Genomic DNA, 20,160 nt, shown 5'->3' with positions numbered 1-20,160 from the left:
ACCAGGGTTCTGGTTAAACCCCAAGGGCACCGACACCTCACAGTACTTGGGGCTCATCAGACACTGCATCATCGCCTGGACCCAAAGGCTGCTACAGCGATCCCCAAAATATATTTCTTGGAACACTAAATTGCTTGTAAGTACTGTTGGAGAAAACAAGGGTTCAGTGATCAAAAGTGTTTATTAAAATGCAGATTTTAAAATAGTAACATGTCTCTTAGTACATGACTTTTTGGAGCGTTTAATGTGCAAACAAGCATGTGAATCCCTGACAAAGAGGGAACAGAGAAGGGCATCTCCCACCTCCTTGATGATGGTGCCCTTTTTATTTTTGGTAGAAAGTCTGGAGGGATGAGTGTTTAAGGCACGTACTTTGGGAAACGTTCTGCTCATCTTACTGGGAATATATCCTTACAATGCAGAACCAATACATGTAAGGCACTAATTATATTAATAATATCATGAGCCCTTCCTCCTTTTTATTCCAACTTCCACGATAGTTTAATACCTCACTTCCTCTTACTCCTGCTGAAAAGACGGACCTGATGAATGATTTTATAGTCCTATGAGTCATGTTACATAGAGTGTGTGGTTACAATTCTTTGGTAAAGTACATCTAAACATGGACATTATTTTGACTTTGTGTCATTATCTACCCATGGTGAGGGAAGTTTAAACTTTGCAAAACTGAAAATGAAGATATCAAGGTGTATTTATTTTTTAAAAAATCAGTTCTATTCCAGGTGTTCAGTGGACATCTTTTTGCAGCAAGCAAAAGCAAAATCAAACAGAACCCTCGCATACCAGACAGAGAGATGGAGACCGCTCTTCTTCCTCAGGCTGGATTCTTGCTAGATTCCAAAGCAACTGCACTGGAACTTAGGAGATTCCTGGCGGCCCTGAGTCTCGTTGCTATGCCACGGTATTTCTTATGAGACTTGAAGAAAGCACTGCGGATTATACTCTTGAGCACCTTATCAGGATTACCCTTCTAGAAAGCTCAAGAGACACCCAAGCCAAAGCCCCCTGGAGGAGGGGTGGGCATCAGTGCTGCACGTAAATGTCCTCTCAGACAGTCACAAGGCCGGCCAAAATTCCCTGGGGTACGGGGACAGCAAACCTCTGCCTGGTAACCCGTTTGTAATACAGTTAAAAAGAAGTGTTCAGGCTGAGAGGCAAAAAGTGAAAACATAAGTCAGACTCTTTCCTTCACATACAGTGATTGCCACATTGATGAACGTTCATAAAGGCACTTATTGGAGTGGTGATTCTGATCCCTTCGCATTCTCCCGCTTGTCCCTGTTGCCACCATACTTCATTACATGTGCCTGTAGCTTAGTGTATTCCTGTAAAACAGGCCCCTTTGTGGCTCGTAAAAAAAAAGTCAAGTTTTTTTTTCTTAAAGCACCTTCCAAACATTTTTATTCTAAAGTAAGTAAAGCACGAGAGAAAAGTCTCCCAACTGCACCAGCACGCAGCTCCCAAAGCGCACCGAAAGCCATGCAGAACGACTTTGATTAGACTGTGCGACTGTGCCAGGCTCCGAACAAGCGGTTCTTCTGTCGTGACATCTGCCAAGCAATGCACCCATTGTTCTCTGGAATTCAATTCATTTTCAATTACTCCGTCCAAATGATAAAACACGAGACGTGCTACCCTCCGGGGGTAAAATGCAATGATTGTTTTTAGTGTGACCGCGCTGTTAGCTGGGAAGCACCACAGCCTGTTCTAATTAGGCCCTGATTACTGTCTCCTGGAAAACAGCTAGTTCAAGAAACGTGAGTGAAATCCCACGAAATGGAAGGGCTGGCATAAACAATCTTGCCGACGCTGGTGTGACTGCAAAGCTGGCAGAACCATATGCAAAGACTTCCCCAGAAGGAGAGCAACCGTCTTTGGAAGGGAAACTGTTTCAAAACTAAAAACAGCTTTGGGACTGACTGACTGACTGTAAAATATAGTTTAATATGTGTACCAGAATAGTCAACAAATTATTTTGCTGATCAAGGACTACTGTGCAAATGCCTCAAATTCGAAACATTGTAACTGCCTGTCTCTGAAGTATTGTGAAAGTCCCAAACAGTCCTTTGTGCTGGGGAACACTGCAACCTGAAAACATTAGTGATTAGGCCTTTAAAAAAAAATAAGAGGGCTCTCAGGGGAAAATACACACATATACACACATGAGAATTTATCTCTCCCATATGCCGCATATTTAATATAAACCTTTGAAACAACTTCAGATGAAATAAAAATCAAAGTTCTCAAAAAGTAAAAGATTAACTTAATGGCTACTGAGTCCCTATTGCCCCAAACATTGGTATGCTTTTTTTTTCTATGCAAAAGGATGCCTTCAGACTGCTTAAATGATATGATACACAAACCCATTTTCAAATAATAAAGCCAGTCGTCTTGCAATTTAAAAAATTAGGTAAAAGACATTATGACACATCACACACACACACACACCCCCCAATGACACAATTTGGCCTCTGCTAAAATAAGGCCATGAAGACCTTTAAGTGCAGCAGGAAGGGCTCCTGTGTCACCCCTCCCTACAATCCATGTAGTTTCCTTTAATCCAATAGCAAATCTGGGCATATTTGAGAGGAGTGATTCTAACAGCGACATTGAAATCCTGTGGAGAACCATTCATGTCCACCCACTGGTGCCCTGAAAAGATGCCTATAATTTTTCGCTCCCACTTCTGCTGCTGTCTCTTCCACATCCTCACGTAGACCCCTGACCCGCTGGCCCCGGGCTGGGCATCACACTGCTGGTACAGCAGGTCGTAGGTCTCATCTTTGACATCACAGAAACGGTACACCAAATTGCCGGGTCGATCATTGTCATAACCAGAGAAGTGGATTCTGCCCCCTGGCAGCTGCTTGGCGGGAGGGCTCACCCCAATCTTCATGAACTTCCTCTTGTGAAGTTTTTTGAGTTCCAGGAGGGCATAGTCATAATCCATGCCAATGTCGTTGGCATTGCCCTTGATCCAACCTTTGGGCACATGGGTGCGTTTCACTCGGATCCACTGAAATTTCATCTTCTCAGGCACCGCGGAGCTGGAGCTGTTGGCCCCTCGACCGCCATCTTTATGCTTGGGCTTCAGGAAGCCCACTCGAAGTTTCTGGGTTCCTTTCACATAGGTTTTCCCGTCGTGTATGCAGTGGGCAGCCGTGAGGACGTGCTTCTCGGACACCAGGGTGCCTGTGCAGCCTGTCGATAACTTCACCGACGTTGAGAAGGGGTAGTTGAGCAGGAAGTCCTTCCCAAAAATGCTGAACCTGCTGTCATAGCCATAAATCTGCCGCTTTCTCCGAGACTTTCCCGAAGACTCGGCCCCACCGCCGCTGACGACATAAATGCCCACCTGCGTCTCTGTGCGGCTGCCGTTGGCATAGAGCGTTTCATAAGACAGGTACTGCTTGACCTCTTCGTAAGTGGGCAGTGGAGTTCCCTTATGACACTGGGGTCCACATGAGGAGGACACTTCCAATTTGGCTTTGGCCCCAAAGTCTGGCTTAGGTAAGTGGAGGGTGGACTGGGGCAAGATGACAGGGAGGCGGTAAGCAGGCCACATGGGTTTCCAGTGGGCACCGGAAGGGCTTGCCTGCCCAACAACACCGAGGAGGAGGAGGAGGAGGAGGAGGAGGAGGAAGAGGAGCCCTGGGATCCCCGCCATGCTGAGCACCACTCTGTGGGAACAAAGACAAGAAGGTCAGAGGGAGCAAGGGGCTGGCTGCTGGCCTCAGCACTCTTTTTACCGCAGAAGCAGTCAGCGGCATGCCTGTCATTGTTTCTAAGTCTGTGAACCCTCCTCAGGAATCAGGGTGTGGAGAGGAATCCCCAGATAATGGTCTCACTTACAATGCAAGGGCTTGACCTTGGAACATTCCGGTGGCTAGGTGCCCAAAATGAAATCAGGTGTTCATTCCTTTCTATGTTTAAGATGCCCCAAATGACGGCCCACTGCAGGGCAGCGTGCATGGGGCACTAATCCCCAGATGAGCTGTTGGATCATCCCCAATTTCCCTGTAATTTTGAGCCTTTTTTGTGCTTCATACTAAACCTTCATCTTTTCCTACCTCTCTCATGCCCCTGCCTTCCTCTCTTTCTTTCCTCTCATTCTCATCATAGCATGAACTTGGAGCATCTACAGAGCAACCTGCCCATGTAGAGGACAAATTTAAATTCCTTAGCTTACTGAGTGACAAGGCATCATGGAGGGATAGCTCCACAGTGTCACACGTGCTGGGACTCCATTGTCTATAAATAGTGGGTGCATTCAGAAGGGTCTAAGACTTTTTATTTTGCTTTCAATTTAGAATACCCTTAACTGTTATAAATTTAGTGCCAGAGTAGTCAGGCCTCTAACAAAACATTTCTTCCTCCTTTGGGTTTTGTCTTACACCACCAGGACCTTTGTCAAGGGTGAGTCCCATTATGACTGTTACTATTGGTGGCCTTTTCAGGTCTTTGCATCTGTTGTCCAGCTAGTCTAAATGCCTTGAATTCGGAACTAGGCTAGCACTCGATGCAGATTTGTTGAATGAATGACTGTATTAGTGGAAGAATGAGTGAGGGATTGCGGCGGCTCAGAAAGTACTTTTGTTCAATGATGCACGCAGAGATGAATGAGGATGATGTGGTAGCCAGAGAAAGGGCATGAAGTCAGCTGTAAGGGTAAGAAGAGGAGGCACTGCAGGGGAGATGTTGCTTGAAGTGGGTGTTGAAGCTGAACAGAAGTTAGATAACATAAGACAGGCGAAGGGGACTCTTAGAAAACAAGCCTGTGAGCTCAGGGAGACCTGCAACAGTGCGAGTCATTTCAGGAATCATGCTTAGCTTAGCCAGGGTGGAACGGAGGAAGAGGCAGAGGCGACAGGCAAGGGCTGGGTTATGAAGCGCTACGTGAATGAAATGAAGGAGTTTGGATTTTATCCTGAAAGGTATATTTACAGAGAGATCCATCACCCCAGAAGAAAAACAACAAAAAAGAAGTAGTAGAAGTAGTAGTAGAAGTAGAAAAAGAAATGGGAAGTAGCACTTTCACGAATGTTCAAGCATCAGTCAGCTCTGACCAGCTCTGAACCTTCTGCTCAAGAGAAATTGTCCTAGCAGGGCAATTCATTCATAATCAAACATCCCAAAACCAGGGCAAGGAGGGGTTAGGTCTCAGGAGGCTAGTGGAATGCAGCAGGAGTCAGGAAAAACCGTTTCATTATTCTGACCCTCTCCCTCTTCGCCAGTACAGACCCATTGGCAACTCTGGGTGCCTTTTACTTTCTTTTACAGAAGACTGGAAACCCCCATTGAGCTGATCTAGTCCAGCTGAGTATGCCGATCTAGATCCCCAATATCCACCCGCTGTATTTCTCAAATATGTGGGTGCTCCATCCACCTCTTGGATCCTTCTGCTCGTCTCTTTCTCTTTGATTCTACTTCCATCAGGGAGAATAGGGATGGGAAAGGAGAGGAATGAGGTCCTGGAAAAGCCTATTCCTCGGGACTTCCTAATTCTTTGAAATTGCTTCTCCACATTTTCCCCAACAGGAAGGATCCCTGGACCCTTTTGGAGGGAGGAAATACATCTAGTTATTTCTCTAAAGCCTTGAAATCATGGGGTGCATGTGCATACACCTCGAGGGTACTACCAAGACTGAAGTTCTAAGTAAATGTGGGAGGGGTCGCTAAGGCTAACAGAGGCCTCCCCCCCACCACTATGGGAACTTTATGGGTGGGGTAGGCACGGTGAGGATGACCCTTTAGGGGATTATGAGGGATGGCTCTGTATCTGATTACTCCCACGTCCTGGGTGCGGACCCAACTCCTGGACACATCTAGGGCTTGGACAGCTTTTCTGCTATGTAAGTTGCTGTCCAGGTGACTCAATGACCCTGCGCCAGAATCCCTGCCAAACCTGATATGCACTAGGAAAAATCACCCTTCGGGAAGTCTCCCACAGGGCTGTACCTTGGAGCCCTGGACACTCCCCCTTCTTCCTGTGACTGACATGGAGGATGTTAATGCCTGTTCTTAGGGAACAGCAGGTGTTGTAGGCCAGCTTTACTTCAGCTTATCTTAAGACAGAAAACACAGAATCCAGACAGAGGTGCAAGCTACCAAGTATTCCTGTTTTCAAAATATGACTCTTAAGAGAAAGAGAGGAGGAGATGAAACAATATTATACTATGTATTATTATAAGTTGTAGATAGCATTTCCGATGTGCATGACAAACATGACAGTTAAAATATGCCCAAATTTATTATCCAGATCATGCATCTTTAAATCCCAAACCTGAAAGTTGTATGTTAGCTGGATTCTGGGAATATAGAGCGTGGATTATCTACTGCGGCAGAATCGCTTCAGTGGCATCTGTCTTTAGCTTCATCCATTTGTGCAAACACTAAAATAGTCCACTGGCAAGAGTGTCACGGAAGAGAATGGCAGGAAAGAGTCTGAGACTAGGATCCACCTGGGAATATTGTATTAATGGATTAATCCCCTCTCAGGCAAAATTAACTCTAATTTCATTTTTCCGAGTGCTTTGCCTGTAGTAAATCCCTGTTTAAAAAACACTTTCCAAGGCCTTGAAGCATGCCTCATTTCACAAGTGTGACCACACCACACCTCTTTCAGTTGTTTGTTTTTCAATATCTGTCTCTCAAAAAGAAACGATATTCCTAGAAAGCAGTCCGTGAGAGTCAGTGGGTATGGAGAAGTGAGAACAAGTCTGTTCCTGGGTGTGAACGCTGGGCAGTCATCGAGGCTCACTACTAGGCACAGCTTCACTCCAGCTCCCAACACAGAGGCTCAAATTTGTCCTTCAGCAGAACAAGGGACGCCTAAGTCAGGCACCTCTGGGACCCTTACACACCACACAATCCACTAGAGCTGCTACAGAGTCCACCACAGAACATTACTGTTCTAGACAGAATATTACCTAATGGGTATCAGATAATGTTACCAACTCAGAGTCTTACAACTTAAATTCTGGTTGTTTAGCCAGTTAAGATGTCAGCCATCTATAAAAAAAGAACTGCTAAACCAGAGGGCAAGGTGAAGTTCTAATCCCTTAAAAACAAGCTTTTCAAATACCCCCAAACAGCAATTCTATTCGTTTGAGACATTGCTTGCAAGTTCCTTCTATTACTGCTTAAGTCTATTCATTAACTTGTGGGGTACAACCTTGTCCTGACAACATTTTCTATCTTGATTCAAATTTATTTATAACTCTGAAAGCTGCAAAACTGGATTTTAAAACCACTTTAGTTCACATTTAGAAATTAATGATTAATGCACATCAAATTATTCCAAACTGTTTCATTTTTTAAAAATACCTCACCAGAAATTGGGAAATAAGGTTGTGTGTTCTCAAGTCCCCAGATGGGTTTAAACTGACATCGTATTAAAGTTACAGCTTCATAAATTGCTCACTCCTTTACCAACTGTGTTTAGGGTGGTTTAAAAATTGCTATGAGTACCAGGTGTCCTCTTTAGTCTTTTCAGCTCTAGTCTTTCCAGGTCCAGGATTCTCTAATTTTACAATTGTCTAGGGTCACAAAAATCCAGGTTAAGCACTGTGTTGTTTACTGACAACTGTCCTTTACTGCTCAGGTAGGAGCTTTTACTAATGAAATTATGGAGGGTGGAAGCATTGGATAAAAGAAAAAGGAAATTTTATCATGTTTATCTCTTTCTTATCTGGGGGACAAGATTTCCGTGATCAGTCGTCCAAGGGAACACAGGCCTCCAGCAGAGGGCAGCTTTCAGAAGTGGAGTGGAGGGTGGCTGGGTGTGAACGCTCTCAGGAAAGCCTGAGAGGGAACTGACCCCAATGCTTGCTCCCTGAGGGCCTTTCCTGAGGTGCTCACACCTCCCCCTGACCCCTTCCCCATCGATAATACACCAAGGGTAACTGAGATGCTTTAAAATTAGGCAGGTGGCTTTGCAATGAATTTCTCAGCTCACCTGATTATAGAAGGAATTCCCCAGAAGATAAATAATTATTGTTTCCATTTTTATGAACTGTAGGTAAGCCTGTGCCATGCCCACTGAAGTATTTAAGTATAAATACTCCAGAATGTAATAAAAACATTCATAAGCTTGCAACTGGAAAGGTAACTAAATGGGTTATATAATTTTAAATTCTCGCTCTTTACAAATGAATCACCTTATCCTTAATAGAGCTGTCTGGAAAACTCATACCTTAAGAAAAGGAAAGAAGATTTCTAAGCCTTATTTCGTTATATATAAATCTAGATGAAGAAAATTCAGGTCTACAACATTTAATTTTTAGGAATAAGCCTTTACAGGATACGAATTTCTCATATACATATTTATCTTTTAAAGTTCTCAACTGACTATTTTCATGCATTATTTCACCTAAATGCAAAGCAGAATGGAAAACTAAGGTAGGCAAATATTTTTCCCCATGCTTAGTAATATGGAAACTATATTCCTTTTGCACCTCTGTGTATCTGACTCACAAAAGGATTGTACATTCCATGCTCCATCACCCAGTGTGAGCCACTGTCCCTCTGTCCACTGTCTAAAATTATGTATACCTTATGAGGATGCTGCCACTTCACAAGCCCACTACTGACCTCACGGTGAGGTACGATGCACATTATCCAATGTGCAAACAACACTCAATCTGCTTGGAGACTGGGCACCAAGAACGCTCTCTTCTAGTTCTGCACCATGGTCTTCAAAACTGCAACAACACAGGTTTCCTCAAGAGGGCAAGTGTTTGGGAGAATGAAAAACTCCCATAGCAAGTAAGTGCTGGGAGGGAAAATCTAATGCGTAGGACAACGTATAAACTATTGCACAACCTATGAACTTCTGTGACCACTATAAACAGTAATGACAGAAAGAAACAGTGGGAAAGTTTGTGAAGATAAAGTTTTGAATACTAGTTGGAAGAATGACAAAGGGTGTTCCAAGGAATCTGTGGCCAGGGGTAGTGAACAGTGAAAGCATACTAATTCCTAAAGCAAATACCTAAAAATGGACAAAGCTCTGTAGACAGGCTTGCTCTCATTTTCTGAAGTTACAGAATCTGTTAAAGGAAAACAGACCTAATCACATAATGGTTTAAGAATTATAGTCTTTCTTGTACAGGAAAGAAATGAAGGGCATTTACAAGTCCAGCCACCCTACATATAATCTTGTGGTCAAACGAAGCTTAACTTCTTCTCTATCAGATTTTAGGCAAAATGAACTACCCCAGTGACCTGGAACAAACCTGGCAGGAGAACAAGAACAGAGTGTATAAAACTGTCAATGGTGAATCCATGAGAAACAAATTCCCCGGAGTCAGTAGGAGTTATGCATGAATAATGCCTGATGAATTGAATCCTGGGGGATGTGTGAGAGGCAATGTGCAGCAGAACCTGAGACTCTTAAACGCTGCAGAGCGGGACCAACAGTGTTCTCAGGTCCACTAATGGGCACTTTGGCATTTATGCTACAGACAGAAAAATGTACCCACCATTCATCATCTACCTGAATGAGCTGTCGGTGTTACAAAATGAGGTCCATATTAGTTACCTTGGAAAAATGCTTCCTTTCCAGTTCAGGCACAAGAAAGCATGACAGATTATCTCTTCACTTTATGTAAGTGGGACAAAAACAAATGAAACAATTTATTCAAATGCAGATAGTGTGCATATGATCAAAAACACTTTCACAAGTAAATATAATGGCTTTGTGTGGCATTTCCAAAGTTTCTCCTCCCCAAACTCCACCTCCAACCCACTCCTAAGAGACTTCTTGAGAGACACAGCAATAAGGTCTATTTTAAATGCTCGTATGCACAAATAAGATCCTGAAACAAGTGCACTAAATATCTTGATATTAATTTGCCATTCGATTTTGGCCACAGCTGACTTCAAACTATAAATTTAACTCTTTCCCACACCATCATGCAAAAAGTGATTGTCACATCGGCCTATCTGATCCTCAAAAGTGCTTGGGACCCCTCAAGTTCAATTTCAGGAGCTGGGAGAAGTCAGTCCCATGCCAACACTAACTGGGAGCTTTCCACCCACTAGGGGCTGTTTTTGCAGTCTCTTGGGTGTCGCCCAAAGGGCAGTAAAACAAACTGGATTTTTATCAGCTGTTTTCTCCTCATGCAAACCAGATTGGCTCCCCGAAGAACACTGGCAATTTTCCTTCACCTAAACAATTCTTCTCTTTCCTCTTTTAAAACATTTTCATTTTTTTCAAACTTTTATTTGTAAGTTAACCCATGATGAGTGTCCACAGGCTGAAGAAGTATTTGCTTTCAACAACCGTTGTTCACAGACACTAGTTTCTTAGGGAAGCACACGGTCATCAACTTAGGACTCCACAGAACAGATCATATTCCCCAAACTGGGTTTCCTGCACTTTTTTGCTTGCTAAGGTGTGCTCGCAATCACGTGCCCAGGATTAACAATTAATGTTCAGGTCTTGTTGTTGGCACACATATACTCAAAACTCACGGAAAACAAGTGGTGGTGATAGCGGTGGCGTTGTGTGCGCACCCGCAGGAGGTGGGAGTGTTGCCACGGTCTCTCCAGAGAAGAGCTTGCCCAGAGCCAGCTTTCTCCACTCCCACCCGGCATCCAAGATAGCATGAATCCCCATCCGCTTCACGGGTGACAGTGCATGACTCCAAGTGCCCAGCAACGCCTGAGTCTCCGCACAGCTCCTTCAGGCCGCAGGTCCCAGGTCTCGAGCCCTGAGGGAGGCCCAAGCCACGTCTCCCGTGCCCCACGCAGTCACCCCACCCGGTGCGCACCCGCCCTTTGTCCCGCTCCTCCCCTCGCCGCGCTCCCAGAGTCCTGGAGTGTGCTCCGGCCGCACCCGCACTCACCCGCGCCGAGCTGCCCGCCGGGGCAGGGGTTCTTTGCGCGGCTCAGACAGGTGTGGGCGCCGGGAGGGCGCGCTGGGCTCCCATGCCTGCCCCGCGGCGCGACCAAGTGCTAGCGGGCAGGCGAGTCCTGCAGACAGCGGGCGGGTCCGCCACCCCCCCCGCGCGTCGCGAGACCCGCCCGCCCCGCCTCCGCCCTCGTTGAAGCCGCGCGCCCGCCACCCGCCCGCCCCCGCGGCCGCACCCCCGCCCCTAGCAGCCCGTTGCAACCGGGAGCGGGGCAGCGCGGCCCGGCGCAGGTAGGTTCCTGCAGCGTAACAGCACTCGCCTGTCCCGGCCTCTGGGCGCCAGTCAGCGCCGGTTCTCGCGGAGGGCTCGCTCTGCCCAAGACCCAAGCGCCTTCACCCTTCCAACACCGCGCACGCCCGGGGCTGGAGTCCGCTTTCTGCTCACAAAGACAGATACCCTCCAAATCGCTGCCTGCTCGCAGAGATAGATACCTCTCCCCCTTCCCCCAATCCACCGAGCTGGAGACTTGAGCCACACTTGGTGCACAGGGAAGCCCCTCCGCCTGGCGAAAATGCTCTGCGCTCCCCACCCCACAAACCCTCGGAGAGACGACCGAGGTCCTTTTCGATTCACCCAGTTTCTCAGGTGCCTCCAAGGAACGGAATCCCGTATTCTGGTGACACGACCACCAAAGCTTTGCCTCTCCTGCATTGCGTGGGGGCCGGAGCAGGACGGGGACAAGGCAGTATCGGGTGTTGGCTGGAGAGCCCATGGGCTTCGGCTTTCTGTAGAGACACCAGCTGGTGGAGCCACCTCCTCGTCCAGTGGGCCTGCTTCCCAAAGTCACTCCAAGGGGTCCACAATTCGGGGTCTTCCCTTCAACCAGGAGGGTGACTGTGCCATTCAAGAACGTAGTGGTAGAGCCTTACTATTCTCTCCTAAATACATCAGTATTTTATTTAAATGACCATTTACTGAACACTTTGAGCACCTCCTGAGAACCAGCTTCACACTTAACGCCGTTGTGGTGAAGGAGGTGCAGGTTACCACTATTCTACAGATAAGGAACCCAGGGGATTGCAGAGGTTTAACGAATTGCCGCAAAGCACTGAAGTCACTATTTTTCTATCAAGTCTTTTAGCCTTTCTCCCATCAAAGCCTGCTCTCAGAAAGGGAGGGTCTCACATACTATTTCAAACCAAAGTGTTAAAGACATATCTAAAAGTTTGTGTTTGTAATCTGTTTTAAACAGGAAAGCCTCAAATGCATGTTATTATATAGTGTTTCTCAAATGTGGGGAAACTGATATTCTGCACTCTTTTAAGGGCAAAACTTTTTATGCTGCCTCAGTATTGGTTTAAATTATTTTCTTTTAAAATGTTGCATATATACATATAATAAAGCCAGCCATAACCTTAGGATATCGCTTTTAAACAACTCTGGAATAAAACCAAAGCAAATGTATAAATTAAGTATAAAAATCTCCTCCCAGAACTATAAAATGTAAATTGGTAATGTTTCCTCAGCTACCAGCATTATGCGGTACAGATTGTGTAGGTCGGGTACATTTGAGTTCTATGCGAGTCTGCCATCGTCATGGTGTGTGAGGTATCCTGAATTGACCCAATTTTCTCACCTCTTTCCTGTTCCAGCTATCACACCTCCTTTCCTCACACCCTGTGCACTGTAATAACAGCACCAGAGTCTAATACATCTTTTAGAGATGAACTTTGCGCTGTTCCTTTGTTACTACCGTGAGAACTGAAGTGGTAACTGCTGGCGGCTCGGCATAGCACTCACAGGCACTGAAGTCCAAAGCAGCGCCTGGTATCAGACACTTACCCCATTGGTCCAAACTGTGTTCACATTCTTTTTAAAATCATAAATAGGAAAAAAAAATGACTCCTTAAGGGTCTGTAGTTCCCAACCGGAGCCACACCATTGAAAGTCAAATACTTCACTTAATAGGGGAACTGAGGGTGGAATTGAAAGGAGGAGAAGGGAGAGATTTCTGAAACTATGCTCCAGTTTTATTAGTTTTACTCCAATTCAACTGATATTATTTAGCACATATTACATGTAAAGTATTGTTCCAGGCTCCAAATTAAAGAGACACCCACAGGAAGACAGACCAGAACATGATTAAGAGGGTGCCAGGGCATTCAGCTATGGGAGCACTACTCCGGGCTCTGCCTTTCTGTGCCTCAGTTTCCTCCTGTAAAATGAAGACTACCTCATAGGGTTGTTTTAAAAACTGAGTGAATTATTTCACATAAAATGGTAAACACACTGCCTGGCACACAGAAAGCTCTTAACAAGTGCTGTTATTTTATCTGCTGTGTAATGAGAATGTGCCTTAGCTCTGCTTTGGAGCCCCGTTTCTGAGCACACCTCAACTCACTCTTACAGTCATTGTTCGTTTGTCCTGGCAGTTTTAAAAATAACTTTGTATCCAATTTGGGGAGGTAGAATCATGGAGGACAAGATAGTTGCTGCCACCATTCGGAGTGAGAAACCAAGACACAAAAGGACCCCAGAACACATCCTTTCCCTGTGGCCGTTCCCACAGCCAGTCTCAAGCCTACTGCTCCTACCCAGACAGGAGCCCCCACTACAGGTGATCAAACAAGCTCGGGGCTTGAACAAGCACCGTAGACTCTATTGTTTCCCAGAGCTGTCGGTAGTACATGAGAGGATGCCACCTGGCTCTAAGGTTGTCACTGTGATTGCCCCAAGGGCAACGTTGAGGGCAGATGTACAGAGTACTTTGACCTCCAACAGAAATGCCTTGTGTGAATGGCAGGTATCCTCAGGCTGAGCCTAGATATTTGCTTTTCTTTTTGTATTTGCCCACTCCCCTCCCTAAGAAACAAACAAATAAAAAAACCCAACATCCTCACTGCTTATTAAGAATTCAGTCCAACTTCATAATCATAATTCTCAAATACTTTCCATGTGTATAGCAACTGAATTGTTAAAAATGCATGCAGGTCAAGGTCCACACATTCACCAAGTACCGGCTCTGCATAAAGTGACTAACTCTGTACAGGAGCAAATCTCACCTTTAGGAATTTATGCTATGCATATAAACAAAGCAAAACCAAAGATGGGAGAAAATGAGATAAAAGCTGATCAGGCCACAGCTAAAAAGCATGGAAAAGGGAATTAATAATTCTCACTCTGGCAGGAGTTGATGGCTTCCATAAGGTGGTACAATTCAAGCTCAAAGTCAGAGGATGAAGGTCTGAGCAAAGCTTTAACAAACATCCTCCTCTGTAGAAATGAGAACATCAGTGGGTGCATGAAAGGGGTAGAACTAGGATTGGACTGTAATATTGTAATTATAGCTATGTTTATTGAATGCATGCTTTGTGCCATGTAGTGTGCAATATACTTTATTACAAGTAATCTTCAAGGCAAACAGAAAACTAGGGACTATGATTATCCATTTTGCAGAAGAGGAGACTGAGGTTCAAAGTGGTTAACAGGACACTCAGTGCTATACTATTGTGGCTTCTGCTCAATCTCATCCATTCTGTTACCAGACTCCGTTTTGTGTTATATTGCTTCCCAGACCTGCCTTTTTTTTTTTTGGCTTACAGTAAGGAGGTTGAATCAGTAGCTGTTGTCACTGCAGCTCTAAACATTCTTTTGATCCTACCTTGCTTCTATTCCCTTGTACAATCACTTGGTAATGGCCTGTTAAGTGGCCTCAGAGCCAGAGACAAGATGGGACTGAAAGATAACTGGAAACTTGGGGAGGCAGGGAGGTGAGAGACCCAGTGCCAATTCTGAGCTGTAAACTCAGTTTTAGTGCTTAGTTTTCATGAGGCCAAGATCCCTATGCAGCTTCACAATTTGTCTGTTTGAAAGTTATCAACCAGTGAGGATTATTTCTAAGGAGATAAAATTACATATTTAAAGATTATTTCCATATGGTTTCTTATTTCCACAATAATATAGATCCCGTGGTTTACTTAGTAAGTAAGGGGGTTTTCAGAGTCACGTAGGGAGTGAAAACAGAAATAGACCAAGTGACAACACAGAGGGTTGGGAGGGGACAGTTTATACCTGTGATGCTGGGTAAATCACCTCCCTGGCCTGGCCTTGAGGCTGTGTCTGTAAAAAAAAAAGCCTGGATGACCTATTACAGTCTTTCAGTTTATGACATTGTAATATTTACGGAGGATAATCCACATACCTTTGGGCATCCTTACCATGGGAACCCGGGGTAGCAAAGAATGTGAATCCCATTTAGAATTCATACTGACTTCTATTCAATTTAGAATTCAGGCAGTTGCTGCATGACCATGGGCAAGTTTTGCAACTTTCTGCACCTTGCTTTTCTCATCTGTGCAGTGGAGCTCACTGAGGGGGGCCATTGTAAGGACTGTGTGAGTGAATCAGTACGAAGAACACAGCACAGGGCTCAGCACAAAGTAAGTTCCAAGTGGGCATCACTGCTTGTTGGTTGGTATTACTACTACTACTACTACTACTACTACTACTACTACTATTGTGAATGCTCAAAAAATGTTTTAAAATTTGCTGAATGAATGAGTAAATGAATGAATCAAATTGTTATAGCATCAATGGCAAAAAGTTTAAGCTAGATTTTCTAAGAAAAATTTATCTCAGGATTCCTGTTCAACCCAGAATCTTCTTGTCATAGGTCTAGTCTGTGGGCAACAAACAGTTTCTTAGTATTAAATTCAGGAAAAATTATGGATCAAATGGGAGCCAAGGTTGTATTTCTGTCTTCTAATCTCCACCTGTGGTGCCATCGGTTGTTTTTTTATTCAATAAACATCTATTGAACCATTTATATTGTCACAATTATATGTTTATCAGTAAAATCAGTATGATTTTAAGGGAAAATCATAGTTTTTTTTCTCATAATGATAGCTTTAAAATATTACATGGTAAAAAAAATAAAATCACAGCAAGCTCCCATAATCTTTTTTAAAAAGTTGATGAAAAGAGCCACGAGAAAAGCCTTTACAGCACTTAATTTTTAAAAAATGTGTTTGTATTACATTTAAGACTTTTTAAAAATTTTGTTTTTGTTAAGTATAGATTACTTATTTTAAATGTTTGGAAATAAAAGTAGTCAGTACACTTCACATATAAATATGTGAGGGTATAATACATAAAAGCAATCTATAAACTAGTTGTATAGTTAAATTGTCACATATGGTGCCTTAAAAAAAACCCGCACAGCCAAGAAAGCTTTACTCCAATCCTACTTAAAACAATATAGCATCTAAAATTATTAGAAAGAAAAACAGGCTTTGGCACCAGCGATTTCCTGTGCACTGTGGGCATCATTTCAAATGGAAAAACTAGAACATTTTGAAATAACTGTGTTCTCGTTTTCTCTGGGCAAAATCAGAAAGTCTCTGAAGGCTGGCACCGGAGCTCTCTGAAGTACTCTAAGTTGTGTACTGTGTCTCGTGATCAAGAGCAAAAGGGAAAATAAAGATGTTGCTTTCTCCCTTTAACTTAGGGAGAAGCAGCAGAGCTGCTGGCCTCAAAATAGACTTTAATAACCTTTGATATGTTCTTTACATTTACATTATAAAATTTTCTACCACATCTTTATAATTTTAAAAGGCATCTTTGGAATATCCTTTTGTTTTTAATTTATGTTTACATTCATTCATAAATATTGGATTCTCTTTTCTGTACTATGTGGAGTAAGCTTTCATGTGGTTAAATGTGGGGTCTGGGTATTCAAATTTAGCATCTTTCCTGAGGTCTCTCATTTTTTCACTGGCAAACTCCCCTCCCGCCTCACACTTTCTAAAACCCTTCAGTGCGAGAAGTGAAGTCCGGTCCCTGTGTTTTCACAGAGTTGTGTTGAAGTCATACCTTACATTGTAGTTATATATGTAACCATTCAACCTCAAGTTGTCCAGAGTTCCTTACAGTGCTCTCCAACCTTTTTGGCACCAGAACTGGTTTTGTGGACGACAGTTTTTCCACAGACTGGGGTGATGATTCCAGGGTGATTCAAATGCATCACATCCAAGCTCACCTCCTGCTGCGGCCCAGTGCCTCAGGCCACCACCAGTCTAAGTAGGATCTCTGTCTTGCTCTTCTTTCTAATCTTTGTGGTTTTTTAGTCTTTAGAGGTTTTTAAATATTTATAGTTACCGTCTGATCTTATAATCTAGCAGAGAGCCTGGCTCATTTTAATCAGCTTACACTATCAGATGTGAAATAATTTTCCTTGCCAGCCACTAGGAACAGGGCACATTGTATATGAAATTTCACCACTGAGGCTCCAATATTTTCTAAGATATAAACCTCAGTTGCTGTTTGATATCCATTCACCACTGTTTCCGCGTGGGTCATGTCATCATGACCAATCTGATTTTCCCTCGGCCTGCTAACTGCACTTCACTGTGCGTGCTGTGGCTGCATGATGGTGTGCTAGGTGTCACTTGCCCACGACTTGTGACATTCCCATGGACTCTCTGCAGAACAACTGGAACGTTCTCTGAATGACAGTTGCCACAGCGTGCTCTGAGTCACATTGCCAAGATTCCCCAAATTGCGGAGGCCTACTGGACTATACATGTCTCCCAAACTGTTTCCTCTCACACTCTGGAGGAGGCTAACAGACCATGTGTGAAAGAAGGTTAGTCAAATATGCATGTTAGCCTTTCAGATGCTCTGAGAAGTCCTGAGAAGTCCCGAATTTCCTGCTGAAATTCAGCAGGAAATTGATATCAAAGATATCAGATATCTTTGATATCAAAGATATCTGATCAATGTTATTTGACTGTGGACTCTTTTTTTCAATGTGGTAGTAACATTTCACAGAACAGCAGAGTTCTTTAGCACGCAGTTTGAGAAACACCATCCGTAAGCTTATTCCGCATCTGGATCTAAACCACTTCTGTTCCCAAATGTGGTTTGTGCTTTTACAACTTCAGTGCTTTTGCTCATATTTGAAACTCTTTCCTTCATACCCACTTGTCTCAATTCTACTCATTCTTAGAAGGCCTAATGATGTCACATCCTCCACGAAGTATTTTCGTTGGCCTTTGGTTTCTCACAACACTTCCTACAACTTTCTCATGGCTCTTACACTTTTACTTACTTTATTATCAGTTTACTTTTCCTCTCTCCTACTGCTGAACATTATGGATTTGAATCTCTGATCTGCATCTGTTTGGTAGATGTATCAATCGGGGTCTTCACAGGAACACAGTTTGCCCTTGATGGGTTCAAATGAAGAGATTTTAATGAAGTGGCTACTTATAGAGGTGAGGACAGACAGCCCTGAGGGCACAAACAAGGACAGAGAGCACCTGCGGTCTGGCAACATGGGGAAGCCATAGCTGCTGTGAGGGCAGGAGGTGGAAGGGAAGAAGGAAAGGGATACAGAAGAGGCCGGTGGCCAAGAGCTGTGCAGTCCAGGCACCGATGCAGCTACTCCTGGAAATCGGTGCCGAGGAGGGAGAGAGGGGGAAAGATACATCCTGACCCTTTCTTCCACCCTCTGATTCTCTGGAGCCTGCCAAAATCAGCTTAAAGGGAGCTGGGTCGGCCGTCTGCAAGGCTGAGCCTCTCGTGCACAGAGCAGGGCAGTGAAGGGTGGGGAATTGCAGATGGAGAATAGCTAGCACACTGGGAAAGCCTGTTTCCTCTTTGCAAAATAAAATAGTGGCAATACCCTCCTTATAGGGTTATAGTGAGGATAAAATTAAGAAACACATCAAAATATTAACAAGCCCTGTGGTGCCTGATTCTCTAATTGTTAGCCACCCAATATAATTGTTACTTTTTATTTTTACTATAGCTACTTTAGGGATAGCTACCAGTGTAAAAGCTAATTGAGGAGGGTCTCATGTGTTGGCTATTTTGTAGCCCTTACACATCCAGCACAAAACCCCATTCATCACAGCAAGGCCCCAGATTTTGTAAGCACATGGGAGCCCTTTTAGACAGAGGTAATAGGGCAGCAGGGTTGGCCGTTTTGACTGACATCTTCAGCCAATCTGACCTTGAAAACAGACAACAATGAGCTAAATTTGAGACCTAGTTTTAGTTTTCTGCAGATTGTTTGGGCACTTCTTAGACATAGCTGGAAGCCTCTAGCTCTCCTTCACCTTGAAAGAAGGCACAGTTACTCAAAAACAAGCCAGCTCCCCAGGACTAGCACCGCACAGCCATCCCTGGAAGGACATTGATTTCTCAGATTTGAAAACAAAGCAAGGACAGCCAGCCCAAGGGTAAAGCAGGAAGGTTTGTATCTACAGGAGCAATGTACGTCCTGCTCTTTCAGACGAGTCACCTGTTTTATTTCAGACACAGGATCCCCTGGCTCCTGCTGCCCTGGATACACAGATTAGGGAAACCACAGGAATAATCGTCCATGTTCTGTTCACTTCAAACCCACAGAAGGGCTGGATGAGAGAAAGCCCTTTCACAGGGGCTGTGGGGCCGAGGTGGGACTTACCCACATGAAGGCAGGTGGATGTCACTGCTGGTGGCCACACGGGCCCTCCACTGCAGCTTGTGCCCTTAGAGGAAGGCCAAGTTCAGAGGGTGACAGCTCTGGGGAGCCTGTCACCCTGACAGAGCAACAAAGCTCACACTGGGAGGAGATTCCAGTACTGACACCAGCAGCTGCAGGTGGGGACGTCCTTCAAGGAGGAGTGACATTTTATCCGGGTTTGTCAGTGAGAAGAACACTAGGTCCTGTGGTATCTGTAAGTAGTTGTTCACATTATTGCCTTGTCCTGGGAAGTCAAGGCATAAGCCAACACTGTAAATAAGTGGCTCTGAAGTCACTGTGTCCGTAAGCCTCACACTCTCCGTGGGCCCGGCTTTGGTGGAGCATGCAGAGAGAGCAGAGCTCTCTCTGCCCAAGGCTGGCCAAGGCCTTCCTGGGAGGGCAGGCAGTGTGCAGCCCGAATGTGGGCATCTTTTCCAAGCACGCAGTGGGTCCACCTCCCCAACAAATGGAGAACAGGTAACAAAGCAGTTTGGGAATTACACTGTCAATGAAAATTAACTCCTCCTAGCAATGTGACAGCATTCCGAAAGGGCAGGATTTTTTTTCTTTAATGTTGAGATAAAAAAGGCATTTGGCTCTAACCCAGGAAGATCCAGGAAGGCCTCTCCCAGCCCTAAACCACTATGACCTCACCATTGTATAAATAGCATATTGGTAAAGTGAGATTATCCCAGTTATCTGCTCTTTCAGGACAAGAGATGGCAATCTCTCTCTCTCTCTTTAACAGTGCAATAAAATGGAACTATTAAATCT

At 44.4% G+C, this 20,160-nt stretch overlaps 1 protein-coding gene across 4 annotated transcripts; it reads right to left on the bottom strand.

Annotated features, from left to right (window-relative positions):
• Positions 1-162: 162 nt before the first annotated feature.
• Positions 163-19,465, bottom strand: PRSS23 (serine protease 23). 4 transcript variants are annotated; one of them, XM_045818111.1, is made up of 2 exons: positions 19,348-19,465; positions 163-3,701 (listed from the first exon to the last, which is right to left on the bottom strand). In XM_045818111.1, the coding sequence occupies exon 2, from the start codon at positions 3,686-3,688 to the stop codon at positions 2,546-2,548; it is 1,143 nt and encodes a 380-aa protein (XP_045674067.1). In that variant the 5' UTR covers positions 3,689-3,701; positions 19,348-19,465; the 3' UTR covers positions 163-2,545. The 4 variants fall into 4 exon arrangements, with proteins under 4 accessions (XP_045674067.1, XP_045674068.1, XP_045674065.1 ...); XM_045818112.1 differs by lacking the exon at positions 19,348-19,465 and adding an exon at positions 11,511-11,616; XM_045818109.1 differs by lacking the exon at positions 19,348-19,465 and adding an exon at positions 10,872-11,023.
• Between the last annotated feature and the right edge of the window lie 695 nt (positions 19,466-20,160).

The sequence above is a fragment of the Phyllostomus hastatus genome, unplaced genomic scaffold, assembly GCF_019186645.2.
Source record: "Phyllostomus hastatus isolate PE091 unplaced genomic scaffold, TTU_PhHast_1.1 phas_scaffold_317, whole genome shotgun sequence".
In the NCBI taxonomy this organism is placed as follows: Eukaryota; Metazoa; Chordata; class Mammalia; order Chiroptera; family Phyllostomidae; genus Phyllostomus; species Phyllostomus hastatus.
This window is presented reverse-complemented; position numbering and strand designations above follow the sequence as displayed.